Genomic DNA, 21640 nt, shown 5'->3' with positions numbered 1-21640 from the left:
CTATTGATCTTTGTTGAGAAAAACAAGATGATCACCATCTCTAATCACATCGATCTCATCAATCTCAACTCCTTCTTTGCTCACCACTTTAACAGGAAAGATCCCAAATTTCTTAGCTCCAATGTCAAGCAACTCCTCAAAGCTCCCCGGAAGAAGAACAAGCTTTCTAGTTATTTGTCCCACTTCAGGGCAACTTATTACAACTCTGGTTGGTGTAATAATTGAGTTATTCAGACCCCTGGATTGATGAACTGGACGCAGTAAATCATTCTCCCTATGTTGTGCAGCTGACATTATCCCGAATAACGACTTGTGGAAGTTATTAGTATGACGTCTTCGACATGGTTGGTTCAATGATCCATCATTATTGTCCGATCCTGTTGCTGTTGGACGGATGACTGGCTCACTTGCAAACTTCCCGAGGGATAGCGTCTCTGGCTTCTCTGTAGTGGACTTGATAGATTGATCAGTTTTCGTCTCTTTACTCAATTCAAAGAATGCCAATATTTCTTCATGTCCTTGTTGCTCGGCTAGAACCCTAGGTGTCCAGAGATGAAAATCAGGTTTATCAACGTCGGCGCCTTGCTCGACAAGGAACTTGACAATTTCAAGGTTGCCTTCGCAGACTGCAGCATGAAGAGCGGTATAACCGGTGTGGCTCAGGCACGTGACATCACCGCCGTAATGAATGATTTTCTTGAGCAAGCTTAAGTTGTTTTGCTCGGCGGCAGTGCAGGCATAGTGACCTACATCTCCAACGTTGATGTTTGCCCCATTTTCATTTAGTAGTTTGGCTACTTTATGATGGCCACCAAGCATTGCCTCCCATAGTGGTACAATTCCTTCTGAATCTGCACAAATTACTTAAAATATGTTATTCGGATTCAAAGATGAGTGTTGATCATATATCTGAACCAGATATCCAAGTTCCATACATGGATACTGCGTGTAAAATTCGAGACCAGAGACTACCTTTAAAGTTAGGATCTGCACCATAATACAGCAAGAGAAGAATGCAGTTCTCACTTCCTTTGGATGCAGCTATATGCTAATTTCACACAAAAAAAGTTAAAGGTTAGCATCACTGGCCTAAGAACTTAGGGTCTTGACCATATCGAATAGAAAACAATTTCACAAACCAGAGCTGTTCTTCCATTGCTGTCTGACTCATTAGGATCAAGCCCTCTTTTCAATAGCTGATGCAACAACAAGTCATCTCCTCTTAGTGCGGCAAAGCGAAGATTGAGAGGTAGGTCCATTCTCCCTCGAGCTAGCATGTTCTCCGTCTCCATTAAAATGCCTTGCATAATAGGGTCATTCATGTCTTTCAAATGCTGCACCAAAAAAGAATCCGGCATATTTCAATGCGAAAGGGTTCCATGGATACATTAGTAGTTAGGTCGTATCATCTTGTACAACATATATACCTGAAGGAGATTGTTCATGATTATAGTCCCATCTCCAACATTGACCTGAATGATATTTTGGAATGTGGTACGGTCTAGCCGTAGTAGTTGGCACAAGCGTTTTGTTCGTACAGTAAAGAGCTGCGGCCGATAGCAAAGTACACCTATTTCACCGAAAATGTCACCAGCTTTTGCCTCTCTGACAACCTGAAACCCGAGTGGCGTTCTGTTACATTAGGCTCATGACTACAGATCGACAAGGCTAGTACTTGACTGATACGACTTACCTGTTCAACTCCGTTTTTAGAAACCAATAGATTCTGAGAAACAATACAAAACGTTAGTGACCATTTCTCGAGTGTTTAACTAGAGTCAGATATCACACATAAACTGTGGCATGAATCATGCAATGCAGAATCAAAATAAGAAATAATGGTATTTACCACAGCACCAGTGACAAGGATGTAGAAATCCGTGGGAGCTTCGTTCTGCAGGATGACATCTTCTTTTGGAGGAAAATATTCGGCTTTCATCTCCGGTGCCTTAAGACATTAATTCACAGAGATGTATAAGGGTTCCATGTGAACTAAAGAAGAGAGTTAAGGACAAAAGCATAGCATGTTTCTAGTGTGATTACCAGCTGAAAAAGCAAGTCATTAGAAACCCCGTGAAACAAATATACATTTTCAATGACATAGTTGAAAAGATAATTCGAAATGCTTGATCGGATGGCTTTAGGAAGTGAATTGAGGGTCTCTTGCTGCTGCAGCGCTTCCGAATCTGTCCTGTACTTTAGATATAAATGCTCAAGCATCTGATCTTGTAGGCGTCGAGGCAATTGGTTCCGAAGAGCAAAACTCGAAGCGGCTCGAAGGGTCTCCCTCTAAAGTGTCGAAAACATCAAACAAGAAAATATTAGCACACAGATAAATAACCTCCAACATCAAAGCTAAAAAAATTTACTCACAAATAATCTAGTTCGGGTGGCTGAATGGACAACCAAGTTCGTCATGTTCCCGATCAAATACGCAAACAATCCGACATTGATGAGCATGTAGAAAACATCAAATGCCATCTCCCCTGTATTCACAGGATGAATATCCCCATATCCCACAGTAGTAAATGTAGTGATAGCCCAGTAAATTGATGTCACATATCGACTCAACAAAGTCTGTTTTTCTTTGAAATCGGCTCCCAGAACTACTCCAATCCATGTTCTTCCAGGATCGTGAAATTTTGCAGCTAAAAGGTAAATGAAGCATCCGGCATTATGAACAACAAAAAGCGTAACCTAAAAAAAAAAACCATCAAATTTTCATCAATAGAGCTGCATTACTAACAATAAATTATCAGATAAAGTTGTTCGATTGTTTCTTCTTGTACTCACACAAATAAGTTTGGAATACCGAACCCAAAAGTAGCTGTAGTTCTTGTCTTTCTCCAATCTGTTCAAAGCAACAGTAAGTATAAATATTTCAACAACAATCTAAAGCTAGAAAGCAAGGTGATGAAAGGGAAATAGTCTTGTTGTACCTTGTAAACAAGGCACTAACTCGGCGGAGACGCCATAGGCGAAGCATGTTGAATATGCCATAGGAGCTTAATGGTTTAGGGGAAATCTTCTGAGCAAGTTCGGAGGGAATGGTAGATATAATGTCGAAAGCCAACCAGGATCTGCTGTACTTCCAAGCAATCTTCTTCCGGTCATCGATAAATAAATAGGTGGCTTTATCCATGTATGCGACAAAGAAGGTGAGAACAATATCCAGAGCAAAGAATCCATTGACAACGTTATCGGTAATAGAGAGAACTGGGTGCGGTTTATGAAGGAATCCAAACTCGAATGGTGAAACCCAAGCTGTGTAGACGACCAAAATAACCAGAAAATTCTGCCATATCCTGCAATAACAAGCATTAAAGATCATTATCTCCCACTAATATAGACTGAGAAAATGGAAAACGAAAGAACCCAAAGCATTAAATGAAGAAGAAAGGTTTTTGTTTGATTACATGTAACGGCGATCATGAGGAGAAACAGTGAATCTCCTGGGCTTGACTCGACAATTACTTCGGTTTCCAAGGGAAGGAAGAACCCCTTTGAATGAACTGTAATGGCTACTCTCCCACTCCATCTCTTCTTCCCTCCACAACGACTCTCTCTCCCTCTCTCTCGCCATCTTTTTTTTTTATATGGGCAAAGCAAGAGCTTCAGCTTTATATTTGTGTTTTTTTGGCTTACATGAAAACCATGTTGAGTTTGATTTCTAGTTTTTTTTCACTTCATTTATGTCTCCTTCTGGATGATACACTCCTAGTAGTATACTTCTCTTATATATATAATTTTGATATTATTTAATGGGGTTTAAAAAATCGATTTAAATATTTCTTTTTTAAAAAAAATAACTTAAATAATAAGATCAATTTTTTTAAATAGTATAGGATAATTATAAGATAATATTTTTTTAGAATATTTTTTAATTATTAACCATGTATCATAGAAGTAACTGCTCAAACTTATAACTTCTAAAGTGATTAAAATTTCTTAGTTGTATTTGATAATTATATTAATTTTTTATTGATTTAAAAACTTTGAAAAATATTTAATAGTTAATTTTTTAATTTATAAAAAGACACTTGAACAGTTTGTTTGATAAACAAGAAACTAAGAGATATTAATAAATCTCATTTTTTTGGGTTAAATGATAATGATTTTGAGTGAAATTCTGGTTGTGTTTGAATTTTGAATAATTGATATATTTGTTTGTAACTAATTTGGGTTTGAAAACAAATATTTTAAAATTATATAAATTTTATAATTACTGAATTTATATTATAAAATTAATTGATTTAATGAAAAATAAATACTAATTTTTTGATATAGTCACCGGTTTCTAATTTATTAATAGACTAATCCAGATTAGATATTATAGAGACAAAGGTGACTCTCTCAATCCAGTTTGCTCCATTTGCAAACATCGAATTTGAGATCTAGTGTCTAATCCCACTAGACCAACTAGTTGTTGATAATTAAATATTAAATTTGATTATATTGTTTGATAAAAGTTAATTACGATTTTTGAAAATTATTTTATTTTTTAAAAATTTTATAAATATGGATGAGTATTCGATCAAGTTAAGTCGAGTAAAAAAAAGTTTGAGTTCGTTGAGTTGACAAGTCATATTTTATGATTCAAATTTTATTTAAAAATTTTTGAAGTCGAATATATAACATTTGAGTCAAAACAAGTTATTCAAGCTTTTGTTCAAGTTTAATTATAATTATGTATTACTATATGGTATGAATTAGTTCAAATTTAAACAAAATTTTTAAATTAAGAAATGAAACTTGTTGTCAAAAAGATGAATTGAAGTTACGTGTGTATTCTATAGTGGTTTAGAAATATGTGGTTCAAAATTGGTCAAATTTGACTTAACATAGAGGAAAAAATTGAAAAACAAAGAAATTAGGGACCAAATCGTAACATAATAAAATTACTTAACTTAAGACCAAAACGACTTCGTTTTATTTAATGATTCGAACTTTATAAATTCGTAATAAAAATTTGAATCGACGATATCATATAGTTAGATAATCTTTTACGACAATTTGTCGATGTAGAGCCAACTAATAGGGGAGCACTCAATGCAATTGCAATGACTATCTTTGTAATAGATGTTCTTAATTTTTTTTTTCATTCCCGCTTTATACTTTTATAATTGAGGCTTATAATTTTTTCAATCTTAATTTTTACATTTATAATTGATGCCTTTAATTTTTTTCAATCTCACTTTTTGCATTTATAATTGAGGCCTATAATTTTTTTAATCTTACTTTCTACATTTATAATTGAGTCCATTTATTTTTCAATTCCATAAAATTCTCAATTTTTCATCTCTTTCTCAATCTCTCTCATTAATTCATTTAATGTCGAATTAAATCTAATCATATTATTCTCTTTTTCTCAAATCTGATTCGTTAATTTATCAAATATTATTTTAAGTCTTAGTCTTCTCTAGTCTCAATCTAACTGAAAAATAATACACTATTATTTATTTATTTTATTTATTATTCAAAATCAAGCCCCATATCATATCCACAATCTTTTTTTTAGTTCTCTAGTTGTATTTACGGTCTTTTCTTAACAAAACAATGAAAATAATGTTTGATAAAACTAATGATTTTTTTATAATTTATTAAAGTAAAATTAAATTAATTGTTCAAAGTAAGAAAATATAATTTCAATTTATTTTTTAAAAAAATATTGATAAATTATTCACCCTCAAAAATATTTCTAGATTAATATAATTGAACTATAAAAGTTATTCTCGTTGGTTCAAAAGTTTCTCCACACTCTTACTTTTTTATATTATAAAATATAAATATAGATTATAGACATGGATTATTTATCCAAACAAAATAATTATAAAATGTTAGTATTTTGAATAGAATAAACCTATCTATACCTTTTAGAGATAAATGTAACTTAAAAATAAAAACCATTTCAATAAAATTATAAATATTAAGATTAAATTTACATTTATAATAAAAAAATAATATAAATCAAATAATAAAATGATTCCGTTGATTTTTTTTTAATAATTTGAGATGATTATGAAGTAATATTTGTTCATAACTTTTCTTAGTTATTGACAATACACACATAATATATAAATATAATTGTTTTGATCCGAAACATCTAAAAAAAAAAACTAACACTCTCCTTTTATCATTGAGGACACTAATGAATTGTATCTAAGCCTTGAACAGATGTGGTAAGAGAATATTAGAGCCAAAGCCATGTGATGTCGAGCCTTCCGGTAGTGTTTCTTAACGAATTAAACTGAAACTTTGAATCCGCGAATTGACTGCATATTTAAGCATGTGAGGAGTGACACAGTGTTTTGCTTTATATTTTCAAGCAAAATCAACGGTAGCCTTTAATTGCTTAGATTCGGCCCTTTCTCACCATTGAAGCTCCGAATTGATGCAAAAAAAGTTGAGGAAACAAACCACCAAGTGTAGAGAAGGGATCAAATCACATGGTCATTGTTTTTTTAAAATAAAAGGAATCTCAAATTATAACGAAAGTTTACTATTATAATCATAAATTAAACACATAATTAAGATATTCTTCTACAACCATTGATATAATAAATTAACAATTTGAGATTATACAATGACCATATAAGGAAAAGGTGAAAAATCTATCTAGAAAAACTCCAACGAAAGATAGATACAAACATATTTGATTGTGTCGACAAACGAACCATAAAAGTGGATCAAATTACCGAAAGACCACCGAAAAACGCAAATCAAAATCAAACATCGTGAGAAAACTATCTACCAACACAAACTGCGTAACCAAATCCAACTCGATAGTTCAAAATAGAAAAGATCAACATGATAACAAATAAGTGTTATCTTAAGTAGTCATGATGATGTTAAATCTAACCATGAGAAAAATAAATAAAAAGACATATTGACCAATAAAGAAAACCGAATATGAGTCATGCAAAAAAACCTATCACAAAGAAAGTTATTAAAAAAACAAAAAATACGAGATAAAAAAAAACAAGATATATCGACATCGACGACTAATACCAAAATTAATGTCACGGTTTATCAACTAAAGATGAAAAAAAACGCATATAACGCTAAAATTTGAGAGGACAACAATATGTCATTGCAAAGTGATTCAAAAAATAATAATATCTTATGTAAACCCTCAGACCGATGCGGGTAACCCGATCTGATCTGGGTTGTCACATTAGGGTCACCAGAGCGACCCACTATAAAAATAGCGGAAAATTTAAAACTTTTTATCAGAACATGTAAACTTATAAAATCATTTGTCTATATTTAAAAATAAAACATATATTTCAGACTCGTATATAAAACAAAATACAATTACATGCCCCGTAATCACATGTACCATACTCTGCAAACAACGTCGGAAGAACTCCCTTACTGAATAGATAGCTGCACTGGTACAATTCTTTTAACCTGCAATGTTGAATAATAGAGTGAGCTTCGGAAAGCTCAGTAATACAGAACTACCAGATGATGCTGAAGAACGTGCAGATACAGATAAACATATATTTCCTTAATGATCCATATATTACAGACCTTTATGTTGAGCAGAGATCCTACTGATATTTCAGGTGGTAATGGATAATGAGCTTTTAGTTCAGAGAAATATTTCAGATGTTTAGGTTCAGGAGATCAGAATAGGTTATTTAGTGTGTTCCTATAAAACCAGTAAAAAGATACAGATTTTTATTTTAAAACATATATATATACACCCCCATCCTTTCACAATCTGTTTGTGTAGGTTCCCCGGAACCATACACCCCGTACAACCAGTAAGGCCCTGAGCACACAGCCGAGAAGCCTGCAGATAATCTTCCTCCAACAATAAACCCCCCAGATAAAACATTTCTCCGTCGGTAAACGGAGATATCAGAAATCAAAACAGAATTCAGATCAGATATCATAATAGAATCCAGATCAGAAATCAGAACAAAATTCAGGTAATGTATCAGAACATAATTCAAGTCGGAAATTAGATAAAATATTTATATAATTAGGGAACACACCAGATTTTACAGATATTATTCAGAGGTGCTGTATAATCTTATCAAATAGAAAAACACATATCTTTAGTATGTCGATAGAATGTTGGAATTTAAAGTCACTATTGGAAGAGATCAATAACTGACAGAATCATTAGTTATTCAGAATGAGACTTGAGCTAATAAGGAAGAATTGAAGGTTCATGATATTTACAATCGATGTCGATTGATCGGATTATCGAACAACTCTTAGATGAATAATTCCCAGAACTAATACTTATCGACTGGTCAATTCGTTGTCCTTCCAGGGTATTTACATTTTAATACCAAAATTTTTTATCCATAGATCATCTTCAGAATCATCACTGAATAGATCTTCCAATGTCTTTATTTCATTTTCACGCTTTCACTATATCATGAAATGTTGACGTGCTTGATTTGTAGTTCATGATCCATAAGAACATTACATCATGTATGTTCATTAACGTTTCCAGACTCATCCAAATCACTTACTTAATCCATAGTCCTTAAGGTTACTTAATTCATTTAGTAGTCAAGTCCATTCCAGTTACTTCTGAGTTCTCCAGGGTAATCCAAACGTTTCTGAATTTCATATACATATTGTACTTCTGTTCAATTCAATTTGGTCTTCGTGGTTGATTTGTCTAACGAATATCCATTTCTTATTACCGAATGTGATCTAGAGTTGAGCTGAGCTAAGTACTTCCAAAATTATCATCGAACCACACTTGAGAAGATGAATACACCTTCAACTGATATCTATGTCGTTCAGGTACTGACATATCATTACGGTTGATCGGCTTACTTAAGTTATTCCATAACTTCTAAAGGTAGTCTAACACCTATGCTTATTTGGATTCCATAATTAATCCAAGACATTTACTTAATATAGGCCATAAGGGTATTTTGGTCATTTTGATGTTCAATTTTATTCCATTCATTTTAGAGCTCGAGGATATTCAATAATTCCTGAGCTTAGTGATATTCTTGAGTCATTTACATTACAGGGGTATTTTGGTCATTTTACAGATTCAGTGTATTCCTATCATTTCCTTCCGTCCGATCTTACTATTAAATTCAATCTTATCATTTATTTCAGTCCTTTCGAACAATTCTGACAACAGAGCACCCCGACAAATTATTCTTCAGGTATTTACTTATAACTCGGATATTTATGGGTCAAGTGTTTTCTCAGATTTTACAAACAGAATATCAGGAATTTTCCTAAACTAAGTCGGGATCTTAACAATCAAATCCGTACTTAATCGAGTTAAGTATGAATCCTCAAAGTATTTTCTCATTCAGGGTTAACTCGGACTATTTTACCTCTCAAGGGCATTTCCGTAATTTTTTAACTAGATAATTTCAATATTAGCTCTTAACGAAAATAATTATAAATTAGAGATCCTATGATCAATTGCTTTCCCGAACATTCTCTTATCTTGAAATGATTTCTTAATAGAATTCTAATATCTTGCACAAACCCTCTAGGGGTTAAAAATCGGTTATCCGTATTTCGTAAGCAAAATCAAGCATTTCTTAAGCACATCTGTAGTTTTATCATATCAATATATCCTTTCAGAGTTATTAATCAACTTCCAGGGACAATTCTTGACATCTTACAACTTAAGGGTATTTTCGTAATTTTACCCTACCAGAGTATTATCATAATTTCCCATCCAAGTACCTTTAACATTTAACCTTTGATGAAATAAACTATAAGTTACAAATCCATGTTGATTTCTTTATCACTAAGTACAAAACTTGTAATTTAATTATAACAATCTCTCAATTTTTTTATAAAAATCATATGAACCATAATCAATTATTGAACCCTTTTACCGTATTCAGATAGAGTGTAGAAACTAATTAACTACACAAATGAGACCAACATTTTCTTAATCATACATTTACCAATATTCACATGTTCCATAAAGCATAAAAAGCTAGTAAAATATTACCTCGATTTCCATGCAAAACTGATCTACCATAAAATTCCATTCGAACGCCTTTGATCTTCAATTCAACTTCCAATAATTCCTCAGATACATATCAACATAAATTATATCAAAAACGAAGCTTAATTACGATAAACGGATCGAATCGGGTGATAAATCAGTGAAAAATAGCTTACCGATTTTGAATTTGGCGAAACGGACTTCGGATTCAGATTCAGGACGTCGAAAGCATAAAATATGACTTTTCGAAAATTTGAAATTTTCAGTCAAAATCAAAGTCAACGGGTTTGACTGTCAATTTCAAAGCTTTCGAGTCCGAATTTCGAAAAACGGACTGCGGAATCGGATTTGGAACGTCGAAAAATGTCAGGATAGGTATACTCGGTCAAAGTCAAAGGCCGTTTAATGCCCGGTCAAAGCCCGTCAAAGTTTTGGTCAATAGTGGTCAATGCCGGTCAACGGGTCAACGGGTCGGGTTGTAACCGGTCAAATGTGCTCCAAAACCGGTCAAACCAGTCATTTGGACCATCCCCACGCGCAGGCTGCCTAAAAATCACGGAAAAATTCTTAAAAATTATTTTGAGCGATTCTGAGATACTTACAAAGCTCAGTTCACAATTTTGAAATGTGGAGAGCTTGATTTCAACAAATCGAAAACTTTGACCACTTCACCTCCTCATGTGCCGCCGTCGACGGAGACCAAGGATGACACCGACAGACTCGGAACGATGCAAGGAACACGATGGTGTGGGAGGTGTCGAAAATGGATCATTGGATCGTCGTGAATCGACGAAAAACCAATTGAAATCGAGTTATTACCGACGATACTTCCGACTGAAATTAACGACGAACGGCGACGATTCACGAGGAAAGGTTTGAGGGGTTTTATTCCTCGCTCGACAACGAACACGATGGTGGTTTCGGCTCATCGATCGGAGGTCGGACGGCGAGTAGATCGGAATTGAAAGTTGTTGACCGGGAGAGGAATTATGAATGTATTTCTGCAAATACACGGGGATAGGGCTGTTCATTCAGTTAAAACTGAACCGAATTAACCATAACCGAATTAACCAAACTTTTTTTTTCTTTAACCGTTAACCGAAGCAAACTTTTTTTCAAACATATTAACCGAACCGAATAAATTTCGGTTAATTCGATTAATTTTCAAATTAACTGATTTTTTTTAAATTTTCTAATTTATATAAAAATTAAATGTTTTTTAATTAAAAAAAGTTTATAATTAATTTAAATAATATATAATTATAAAATAAAAATTTCAGATAAATTTTTTAATTAATTAATATTGATTTAGATTTAAAAGTTATTGAATCTTAAATTATATGTAGTCCTTGATTGAATGCAGGGCTCCCAAATCCCAAGTTATTGGATCTTAAATTATATGTAGTCCAATGGCCTCATGGCCTACTTATAGTTCCGTCCTTGATTGAATGCAGGGCTCCCAAATCCCAAGTTTTTGTATTGGCGGTTGTGTGTGTGTTGGGGGGCAGTGCCCTCCCTGGACTATATAGAGTTCCGTTCTTGATTGAATGTATGGCTCCCAAATCCCAATCACTTGGTCAGTTAGAGTTAAGGGTTGTTGGGGGGGGGGGGGCAGTGGCCTCCCTGGAGTACATATAGTTCCGTCCTTTATTGAATGCATGGCTCCCAAATCCCAATCACTTGGACAGTTTGAGTTAAGAGTGGTTGAGGTGGGGGGGGGGGCAGTGGCCTCCCTGGACTACATATAGTTGTGTCCTTGATTGAATACACGACTCCCAAATCCCAATCACTTGGACAGTTTAAGGGTGATCAATACTGGTGATATAGGTTCAGGAAGTGACGGAATGTCAGTGGTGGTGCACATGCATGCTGGTTGGGACGTACGGGACGTGCGGAAACTGCTTCAGGGATTTACTAATTTCATTTTTTCTGGTGATTAAGTTGCCCATTATAATTTTTTTCAAAAGTTTGAATATGTCATTAAGCTAAAGTATTAAAATTTTTACTTTATTTTTTCTCTACTAGTATAGTGACTAAATAAATATATTTAATAGTAGAGGGAGTAAATAAATTAGTCCCAACAAGGTACTTTCAACGTTTATAAAAGATATGGGGGGATTTCTTACCTTAGGGCTAAAGGCATGAAAGCTAAATAGCATATTCGATAGACATAGAAGCAACATCAATTAAAATAAGACAACGAGGAGTTATAAAGATGAAAGAATTGTCAAATTTAAAGGGAAAGGAAGACAAATAGAACCCAATTGTGAGGACAATAACAATGGAAGCCGACTTTTGAAGACATGTACGAAGAGCAGTTCACAATTCCAAAGGCCTGCAGTCCTACCACCCACCGAGCCCAGAATTTAACTAACCGAATGCCTGAGCAATGGGTTCCAGTTTTAGGGTGACTTATGAAGCATTCGAAATTAGGACAGTGTCGTTTTGGACACAACCCCACCTTGTGTAAACATGCTGGCAATGGTTAATACCAGCTTTCATTTGCCCCCACTTCATGGTTGGAACCATGTGGCATATAACAGTGCTTGCTTATTCAATTGCAACAACATTTTTTGCTCCATTGTGGTCGCCTTAGTGTTCTTCTATCCGAAACCAATTGGGACAACTCTTTTTTGTTAGTTTAAGGGACTAGAAGTTGGGGGTTTATATTTTATATTAACTTTGTAATTTAATTTGGTCTCAACAACACTCATAAAAATCATTACATGAAACCATGCATCGACCAGCCCAAATATCCAATATGTTGATCCCTTTATAGGCCATTTTGGGTTTAATCTTAAATGAATTATGACGTTACCAAGATGATATTGGGCACAGTGAGATCAGAATCAAAGCATGTACAAAACATAAAGGTAATGGATTTTACTAGAAGCAAAATCCATCCGAAACGCAATTAAAAACATAAAAACAAAAACAAGATGAGTCTATAGTAGCTGTACTCGATAGCTAACAAACACGAAACTCTGCCCATATATATATATATATATATATATATATATATATATATATATATATATATATATATATATATTGAAAACTTTAAAGAAGACAGATGAAATTGTTTAGACCCCAAACATAATCAGGCAGTGCCGGTGAAAACGCCCCAACACTTCTTTTTTACTCAAATGCATCATCATCATCATCTGGAAGAGGCTGGCTCGCTGCTGCCGCAAGCTCTGCTTCATGTCTGTCATAATTTGTCACAAATGGAAACTGATTCAAATGCAGGTCCTTGTACTTGTACTCAATACTCACTTTCAAGTTCAAATAGAATACCTGACTACAGCACTCCAAAAAGATGAATACAAAATAAGTTTTGGCAAGAAATACTTACTGTTGCTGGGCAGCCAAGTCGATGTGTACTTCGGGTGGAGCAAGTGCAGGGGACTCGACAAAGTGAAGATTAGGATCACTAAAATCATTCAGGCATCATAAAATACAACTATTAGGAATCAATCAAAGCATTGCATAATAAAACAAGAGAGGGAAAGGTCAGTTACCCTGCAAGCTTCCTGGCGAGATACAAGAAAGGCTTCTCAAAATTGTAGTTACTCTTGGCCGAAATTTCATAATATTGCAGGTTCTTCTTCCTATGGAATGTAACCTGCTTTGCCTTAACTTGCCTGTTCTTCACATCAACCTTGTTACCACATAGAACAATAGGAATATTCTCGCAGACCCTGGCATTTGAGACAACAAAGTTCTATAAGCTGTTCCACAACCGAAAAAGAAACCATATATGATAAAGGTTGAGAACTCCAACATACCTGCAAAGATCACGGTGCCATGTAGGAACATTCTTGTATGTCAAGCGGGCAGTAACATCAAACATAATTATCGCACATTGCCCATGGATGCTGCAAAACACAATACAAAAAACACTAAATAAATAAACAATAATAGCAATAGCAACAAAGTGACAAAGAATGAAAACACAACAATTTTGGTTAATCCATAAAGAGCCATAGAAACACAATCTTTGAGCATTAGCTGAAAGGAATTTCTTTGTCATGTTAATATGACAGTGCTTATAGATATTTACCAGCAATACTCATTAGCAATTATAGATGATAATAATAATAAAGAGCACAATAATGGTACCATGATGAATAACCAACAGAATACTCATTACGGGAACCCCATAATTAAATACTTACTAGTAACCATCACGGAGACCACCGAATTTTTCCTGTCCTGCAGTATCCCAGCAGTAAAATCGGATTTTTCCACAGTTAGTGAAGAAGTCCAAAGGGTGAACCTCCACACCGATTGTTGCTGCACAATTAAAAGAAAAAGCAAGCAAGTTAAAACCCGTCATAAACTAATCAAACAGAAATTATTCTCAAAACATTGTCATCACATACGCTCATATTTCTTTTCAAACTCGCCAGTCAGATGTCTCTTCACAAATGTGGTCTTTCCTAAAACACATCAAAACACAATCAAGTTCATTCTTAATCAATAACACATGACTGCAACAAAAGCCAAAGGTAAAACCATAACATTTCACGGTAAATATTCCATAGTACAATTTTCTTTCCAATGAATCACAAATTTCACAAATAAAAAAGTGAAATCTATACCTCATCATAATATAAAAATTGTACACTTCAAAATCAGATTGATATAACATATTCGAACGGGCACTTCAATTAGAAGGTGTATCTTCTTATCCCCGATTTTCTCTATATTATTTCACAAACAATGAGTATCTCGGTTCTAATGGGATTTTTTTATGAAAGTTTTTAAACTCAAAATTAATTTTAAAAAATTGAAAAGTTAATTACATGTTGAAATTTAATTTAAAAAAAATACCCTATCCCGCAGAACCACATATCTTAATCTTATAAAAATTCTCATATCTAGATGCCATCTTCATAGCAATATATAGTGATGGTATTCATGCTTCCTAGATTTAAACCATTCGCATATATCTACTTAATAAGTGAAAAAAGGGTAAATGAAACTGATTAAACACTATTGGAACAGTAAAAACGGAAGAAAAATCTAATATAATCGTACAAAAGTAGTTAGAAATCAATCTAAGAGCCTAGAGAAACAGTAATTACCAGTGCCTCCATCACCGACGATGACGAGCTTGAAGCTAGGATAATCAACAGTCTGCTGATTCGGCAAAGCCTAAACCACAAAGAAGCAAGAAAATAAATATCAAAAAGAAAATGAAAACTATAGATTACCATTCAGATTTCAAGACAAAATAAAAAATATATATATATCACAGAGAAAGGGCGAGGGATTCACCATCGGTAACGAAACTCGAACAAACGAAATCTAGCGTTTGAGGAAATCAGAGAGAAGGAGAGACGGAAACGCAGTGATTTGGGAGAGACGGCTATAGCAAGGGTTTTATAAGAGGGCTTTTTCAGGGTCTCGGCGCTTAGGCCCCCTGGCTTTAAATTGACGCGAATCTCTCTGCCGTTAGATTTGATTACTCCCACCTCTTTCCTCCCCTCTTCTATAAATCTTGACCGTTCGATTGTTTTTCACCTGGGTCCACTTACTATCGTGTGAACAGAAAATAATGTGTCATGACTCTGGAAGGAAAATTAGGGATTGGGGAGTAAGAATTGGGGATTAGTGATGAGAAAAAAAGAAAATTGAGAAATGATTTAGGGATTTCGAATTTACCTAATGTTTCATCTGATATGAGCGTGAGCAAGGGATGATGGGTAAGGGCATCTGGGTTGAGGTTGGTAAGTGGGCTGCAGGAAGTCAACAGATAAGAGTGGAAACGGGCCATAGCTGAACTGGACAAGTAACGGTTATTTTGTTAGAAGAATATTACAGCTGTAACTAAATAATTGAACAAGCTGAGCCATATATATGGAATGTAATGGAAAAATGAGATTTTTATGAATGAAAATAGTGAACTTCTTTCTGTAAACCTAATTTCCTTCTCTATTCCTTCAATCCTTTCTCACCATTTCAGGTATAAACCTGACAATTGGTAATCAGAGCTGAGTTTATTGATCCCAAACAAATTTATACGCTGGGTAAGACAAAAAAGATGCAAAAAACTGGAACCATAGAGGTACCAGAACAATCAACAGAGGTTAAGGATGAGGAAACCTTACCATCTTGGTGGGCTGGGCAGAAAACAAAGCTGGAAGGAATGAAAAAGATATTGGAAGAGGGAATGACTGAAAACAGGGGCTACTTACAGAGAATCCTACAGCTGATCAACCAGGCATCTGAGAAAAAAGATTCTCCTCGATTAGAAAATGGTCAACCACCAGCAGCTGCACAGTAAAATAAAAATGAAGGTAGGCATCCATGCTTAGTTATTGTTCTTAGTGAGCATGATAAGTACACTTTTAAGACTGATGAACCTGGAATATTAGCATCTAAGCCTGTTAATATTTCTCCACATTGTGAAAATCAACCTCCTGCTACTTTTGATGTGCAAAATTTGAAAATGGGGAAAAAACCATGGAAATGGGAGGATCATCCAATGGGGAAGATGTTCAGTCCAGCTATATTTTCAGACCAAAAATAGAACTTTAAATGTTTGATGGAACAAATCCTAGAAGCTGGGTTAAAAAATGTCGGAAGTACTTTTCAATTTTTAGAGTTCCTGAAGTTCAGAAGGTAGAATTAGCTATAATGTATTTAACAGGGAAGGCTGAGACCTGGTTTGATGGCTATATAGCTCAAAAACATAAGGTGAATTGGCATTCTGTGATCAGAACTGTAATGATATTATGGAAGAGTTCAACTGTAATGATATTTGTCATAGTCCATTCTTGGAGGAAGGGTATTTTATTTCTAGTTTCCTTAGTAGGTTGAAAGAAGAAATTAAGCACATGGTTAAAATTCATAATCCCACAACTTTAGCCACTGCTTTTAGATTGGCTAAATTGGTTGAATTGACTTTGGAAGTGGAAAACAGGAAACTGAGATTTCAGCCTAGAGTAATATCTACAAGACAAAATCTCAACTATAAGGTTCCTCACAATACCCTGAATCAGTCACAAAAAACAACTGCTCAGAATTTGAACCAGAGTAAACAACCGTTAGTGGAATATAGGAGGACACATGGACTATGTTACAAATGTGGAGAGAAATTCAGTCCAGGACACCAATGTAAGGTCAAGCAGTTAAATTTAATGGAGGAGTTAGAAGATACATGAGAGTTTGAAAATATGGAAACATGGAATAATGAGGCTATGGCAACAGACCCTGTAGAAGAAGAGTTAAAAATTTCCATTAATGCTATAACAGGCCAGACAGGCCACAATACATTGAGGATTCAAGGGCACATATCTGGAAAACCTTTAAACATTCTCATAGACAGTGGAAGTACACACAGCTTCATAACTGGTCAATGGTCCAAAGAAGGAGTGGAATTAAGGCAAACTCATCCTTTGACCATTACAGTTGCTAATGGTGAAAAGTTGTATAGTTCAGCCATGAGTAAAAAGTTAAAACATGACTTCAGAGTTTTAACTCTAGAAGGAAGTGATATGGTTCTAGGAGTGGATTGGATGAAAAGGTATAGTCCACTACTGATGGACTTCAATCACATGACCTTGAGCTTTCAAAAAGATGGGGAAGAGGTTATTTTAAGAGGAAGACATAATTCACCTACTGTCAAGATGATATCAGACAGTAAATTGCAGAAATTAATGGGAAAGAACAGTGATATATCAGGATAAATTTTTATGCTAAGTGGGGAAGTTAGTACTAATATGGTACCTGTTGAATTACAGAGTTTATTGGATGAGTATTCAGCTGTTTTTGAGGAACCAAGAGGGATGCCACCTTCAAGAGAACATGATCATTCTATTACATTAAAAGAGGGTACAAAAGCAGTGAACATTAGACCCTACAGAATGCCCTATCATCATAAATCTGAAGTGGAAAAACAAATTAAGGAAATATTGTCCTCCTCCATAATTCAGACAAGTAAAAGACCATTTTCTTCCCCTTTTTTGTTAGTAAAGAAGAAGGATGGGAGTTGGAGGATGTGTATATATTATAGGCAATTGAATGCCTTAACTATAAAAAACAAATTTCCAATTCCTGTATTGGAAGATTTGTTGGATGAGTTGACTGGAGCAGCCTATTTCTCTAAACTGGATTTAAGATCAGGGTATTGGCATATCAGAATCACTCCTGATGACATCCCTAAAATAGCCTTTAGGACTCATCATGGCCACTTTGAGTTTAAGGTTATGCCTTTTGGGTTAACAAATGCCCCAACCACTTTTCAAGCACTAATGAACAAGTTGTTTGACCCTTACTTAAGGAAATTTGTATTGGTTTTTTTTGATGACATACTCATCTATAGTTCTGACCTAAAGAGCCATGTCATGCATCTTAGGACTATTTTGAAAGTCCTCAAGCAGAATCAGTTGTTTGCTAAAAGAACAAAATGTTTTTTTGGACAAAAGGAGGTGGAGTATTTGGGTTACATTATATCTAAGCAGGGGGTGGCTACTGACCTAGAAAAAATACAGGCAATGCAACAGTGGAAGCTGCCAAAAACACTTAAATCCTTAAGGGGTTTCCTTGGTTTGACAGGGTATTACAGAAGATTTATAAAAGGATATGGAGAGATTGCCAAGCCTTTGACTACTATGCTAAAAAAACAGTTTTAATGGACAGAGAAAAGTATAACTACTTTTGAACTTTTAAAGAAGGCAATGTGTCAAGCTCCTGTCCTAGCACTACCTAATTTCAACAAAAGTTTTTGTTTGGAGACAGATGTAAGTTATAGAGGAATAGGAGCAGTTTTGTCTCAAGAAGGCAGACCAGTGGCTTATTTAAGCAGAGCATTGGGACCTAAACAAGTGGATTTATCCATTTATGAAAAGGAGTACCTAGCCATACTCATGGCCATTTCTAAATGGAGGCATTACTTAGAAGGGGGGTCATTTATTAATAAAACAATCATGAAGCTCTTAAGGACTTGCTGGAACAAAAGCTAACTACTTCAATACAAAAAAAAGGGCTTACAAAATTATTGGGGCTGGATTATGTTATTCAGTACAAGAAGGGCAGACACAATTTGGCAGCAGATGCATTATCCAGAAGAGATGAGGAGGAAGTAGAATTACAACAAATAAATGCTACTGTTGTAATTCCTACTTGGGTTCAAGAGGTTGAACAGAATTATCAAAATGATTCCTTGGTGGCAGAAATAGTTACTAAGTTAGCTATCTCCAGCCAAGATGCAGTAGACTGGTCCTATTCCAAAAATATCCTAAGGTATAAGGGTAAGGTCTATATTGGGAAGACTGGTTCTTTAAGACAACAAATTCTACAAGCTTTACATGACTCACCCCAAGGGGGTCATTCAGGTATACAAGCTACATACCACATGGTGAAATCTTATTTTTACTCGAAAGGGATAAAAAACATGGTTAAAAGCTATGTGCAGTAGTGTGATATCTGCCAAAGAATTAAGGATGAACATGTGTTGAAACCAGGACTATTACAACCTCTTTCAATTCCCCAACAAGCTTGGGAATTTGTTACAATGGACTTTATTGAAGGTCTCCCTACTTCTAACAGGTATAATTGCATTCTGGTCATTATTGACAAGTTTACCAAGTATGCACATTTCCTACCCTTGGTGCATCCCTTTACTGCAGCAGATGTAGCTAAAATATATTTGGACCAGATTTATAAACTACATGGGCAACCAAGGATAGCTCTATCTGATAGAGACAAGATCTTTACCAGTCTTTTTTTGACAGAATTAATGAAGCTCCTAGGAACTACTGCCCTATTCACTACAGCTTATCATCCAGAAACTGATGGTCAAACAGAGAGATTAAATCAGTGTTTGGAACAATATTTGCGTGGGATGTGTTTTCTGAAGCCTACTAATTGGAGTAAGTGGTTATCACTAGCTGAATGGTGGTATAATACAAGTTTCCATACTGCTTTGGGAACAACTCCGTTCACAGCTTTGTATAGATATATTCCCCCTACTATGACATGGCTAACAGACTCTAGAGTGGCAGATGTACAACAATTATTACAATAAAGGGATAATATGAATACTGTTCTACAAGACCAGCTAGACAGGGCACAGCAACACATGAAATATTATGCTGATAAAAAGAGAAGTGATAGAGAGTTCCAGGTTGGGGATGAAGTTTACCTCAAGTTACAGCCTTATAGACAAACCTCGGTAGCCATTCGAAAAAATTTGAAGTTGTCTGCAAGGTATTATAGACCCTACAAAGTCATTGAAAGAATTGGTTCAGTGGCTTACAAATTGCAATTGCCTGACAGTTCAAAATACACCATGTTTTCCATATTAGTTTACTAAAGAAGAAGATTGAGAACAAGATAGTTACCTCTCGAGATCCAGCAGAAGTTACTGCAGGTGGTCAACTTCGTGTTTATCCATTCCTGGTATTGGACAAACGAATGGTGAAGAAGGACAAAAAAACAGTAACACAACTGTTAATTCAGTGGGTGAATTTGGGACCCGAAAATGCTACCTGGGAAGATTTTACGGTGTTAAAGTCACAATTTCCCGACTTTGATCCTTGGGGACAAGCATCGACTGCAGGAGGAGGAATTGTCATGGCCCTGGAAGGAAAATTAAGGATTGGGGAGGAAGAATTGGGGCTTAGTGATGAGAAAAAAAGAAAATTGGGAAATGATTTAGGGATTTCGAATTTACTTGATGTTTCATCTGATATGAGCGTGAGCAAGGGATGATGGGTAAGGGCATCTGGGCTGAGGTTGGCAAGTGGGCTGCAGGAAGTCAACAGATAAGAGTGGAAACGGGCCATAGCTGAGCTGGACAAGTAACAGTTATTTTGTTAGAAGAATATTACAGTTGTAACTAAATAATTGAACAAGCTGAGCCATATATATGGAATGTAATGGAAAAATGAGATTTTTATGAATGAAAACCTAATTTTCTTCTCTATTCCTTTAATCCTTTCTCACCATTTCAGGTATAAACCTGACATAATGATATTTTTGGAAATCTTTTTCTTTTAAATTCGTAATCTTCCCGTCTCTGCCAGCTCAAGCTTAATTTCAAAGCAGTTAAAAAAAAAGAGCTTAATTTCAAAGCAAATGACAATCCTTTTTTGGGTTATTGTTTTTATTTTGAAACAAAAGGAAAAGCAAGAATCTTGTAGAATTTATTTCAGTGTGAATGTATGATACGAAAGGAAACTTTTTTCCGAAGATCGAAGGGAATGTTTTCATAAGCCATAAGCTTCTGAAATAATCCGTTTTGGGTGATTTTGAAATCTGGGTTTTGTGTTTTAGATGTTCGTATATTCTTTTTTTCCTTTTTTGACCAATTTTAGTTCGATTTTCTTGGAGGAAGAATCCAGTTTCGAGGGAGCTGGTGTGTTCATACTCTTGAAATTGTTGATTCTCTGGGTTTTTTATTCATTCATGGTTGAATTACTGAGTAGTGCTACTGCATATTCTTTTCATGTGTTGATTGTGTTTATAGAAACTGGAGATTCTTGTTCCATTTTATATGATCATAATTTTATATGCTCTGCTCTTCCCTAATATTCTATCCTCTTTTGACTGTTTACAAATTATAGAGTTTTTAAGATAGATTTAACGTGATTCGTGGCTCGATTGGGAAGTCCAATAAAAACAATCACTTTCATGGTTTAAAATGTAATTTTAGAAAGTATTTTTAAAAAT

General features: G+C 34.8%; 2 protein-coding genes across 2 annotated transcripts; both read right to left on the bottom strand.

The window, feature by feature from the left end:
* On the bottom strand, positions 1-3583 carry LOC120134708 (potassium channel AKT1-like). The gene is made up of 11 exons (XM_039151149.1): positions 3417-3583; positions 2940-3305; positions 2794-2851; positions 2374-2697; positions 2044-2289; positions 1850-1948; positions 1694-1726; positions 1428-1613; positions 1140-1334; positions 973-1048; positions 1-851 (listed from the first exon to the last, which is right to left on the bottom strand). Exons 1-11 carry the CDS (start codon positions 3581-3583, stop codon positions 1-3), a joined length of 2601 nt encoding a protein of 866 aa, XP_039007080.1.
* Positions 3584-13009: 9426 nt separating this feature from the next.
* LOC120134064 (GTP-binding nuclear protein Ran-3) lies at positions 13010-15394 on the bottom strand. Its single transcript, XM_039150543.1, has 8 exons — positions 15242-15394; positions 15049-15118; positions 14344-14400; positions 14137-14254; positions 13747-13836; positions 13480-13659; positions 13314-13391; positions 13010-13166 (listed from the first exon to the last, which is right to left on the bottom strand). The coding sequence occupies exons 1-8, from the start codon at positions 15242-15244 to the stop codon at positions 13097-13099; spliced, it is 666 nt and encodes a 221-aa protein (XP_039006474.1). The 5' UTR covers positions 15245-15394; the 3' UTR covers positions 13010-13096.
* Positions 15395-21640: the final 6246 nt, after the last annotated feature.

This window comes from Hibiscus syriacus, unplaced genomic scaffold (genome assembly GCF_006381635.1).
Source record: "Hibiscus syriacus cultivar Baekdansim isolate YM2019G1 unplaced genomic scaffold, ASM638163v2 tig00110597_pilon, whole genome shotgun sequence".
Taxonomy (NCBI): domain Eukaryota; kingdom Viridiplantae; phylum Streptophyta; class Magnoliopsida; order Malvales; family Malvaceae; genus Hibiscus; species Hibiscus syriacus.
The sequence above is the reverse complement of the archived record's forward strand: the minus strand, read 5'-3'. Positions and strand labels throughout refer to the sequence as shown.

What these genes read in the sequence shown, in the direction of transcription:
- LOC120134708 (XM_039151149.1), bottom strand. Translation starts at nt 3,583, where the DNA reads ATGGCGAGAGAGAGGGAGAGAGAGTCGTTGTGGAGGGAAGAAGAGATG. An exon ending in CTAAAAACGGAGTTGAACAG is followed by an intron (nt 1,614 to 1,693) that starts GTAAGTCGTATC and finishes CTCGGGTTTCAG; the next exon opens with GTTGTCAGAGAGGCAAAAGC. An exon ending in GCAATGGAAGAACAGCTCTG is followed by an intron (nt 1,049 to 1,139) that starts GTTTGTGAAATT and finishes GTGTGAAATTAG; the next exon opens with CATATAGCTGCATCCAAAGG.
- LOC120134064 (XM_039150543.1), bottom strand. An exon ending in GTTTGAAAAGAAATATGAGC is followed by an intron (nt 14,255 to 14,343) that starts GTATGTGATGAC and finishes TTAATTGTGCAG; the next exon opens with CAACAATCGGTGTGGAGGTT. An exon ending in TGGCACCGTGATCTTTGCAG is followed by an intron (nt 13,660 to 13,746) that starts GTATGTTGGAGT and finishes CTCAAATGCCAG; the next exon opens with GGTCTGCGAGAATATTCCTA.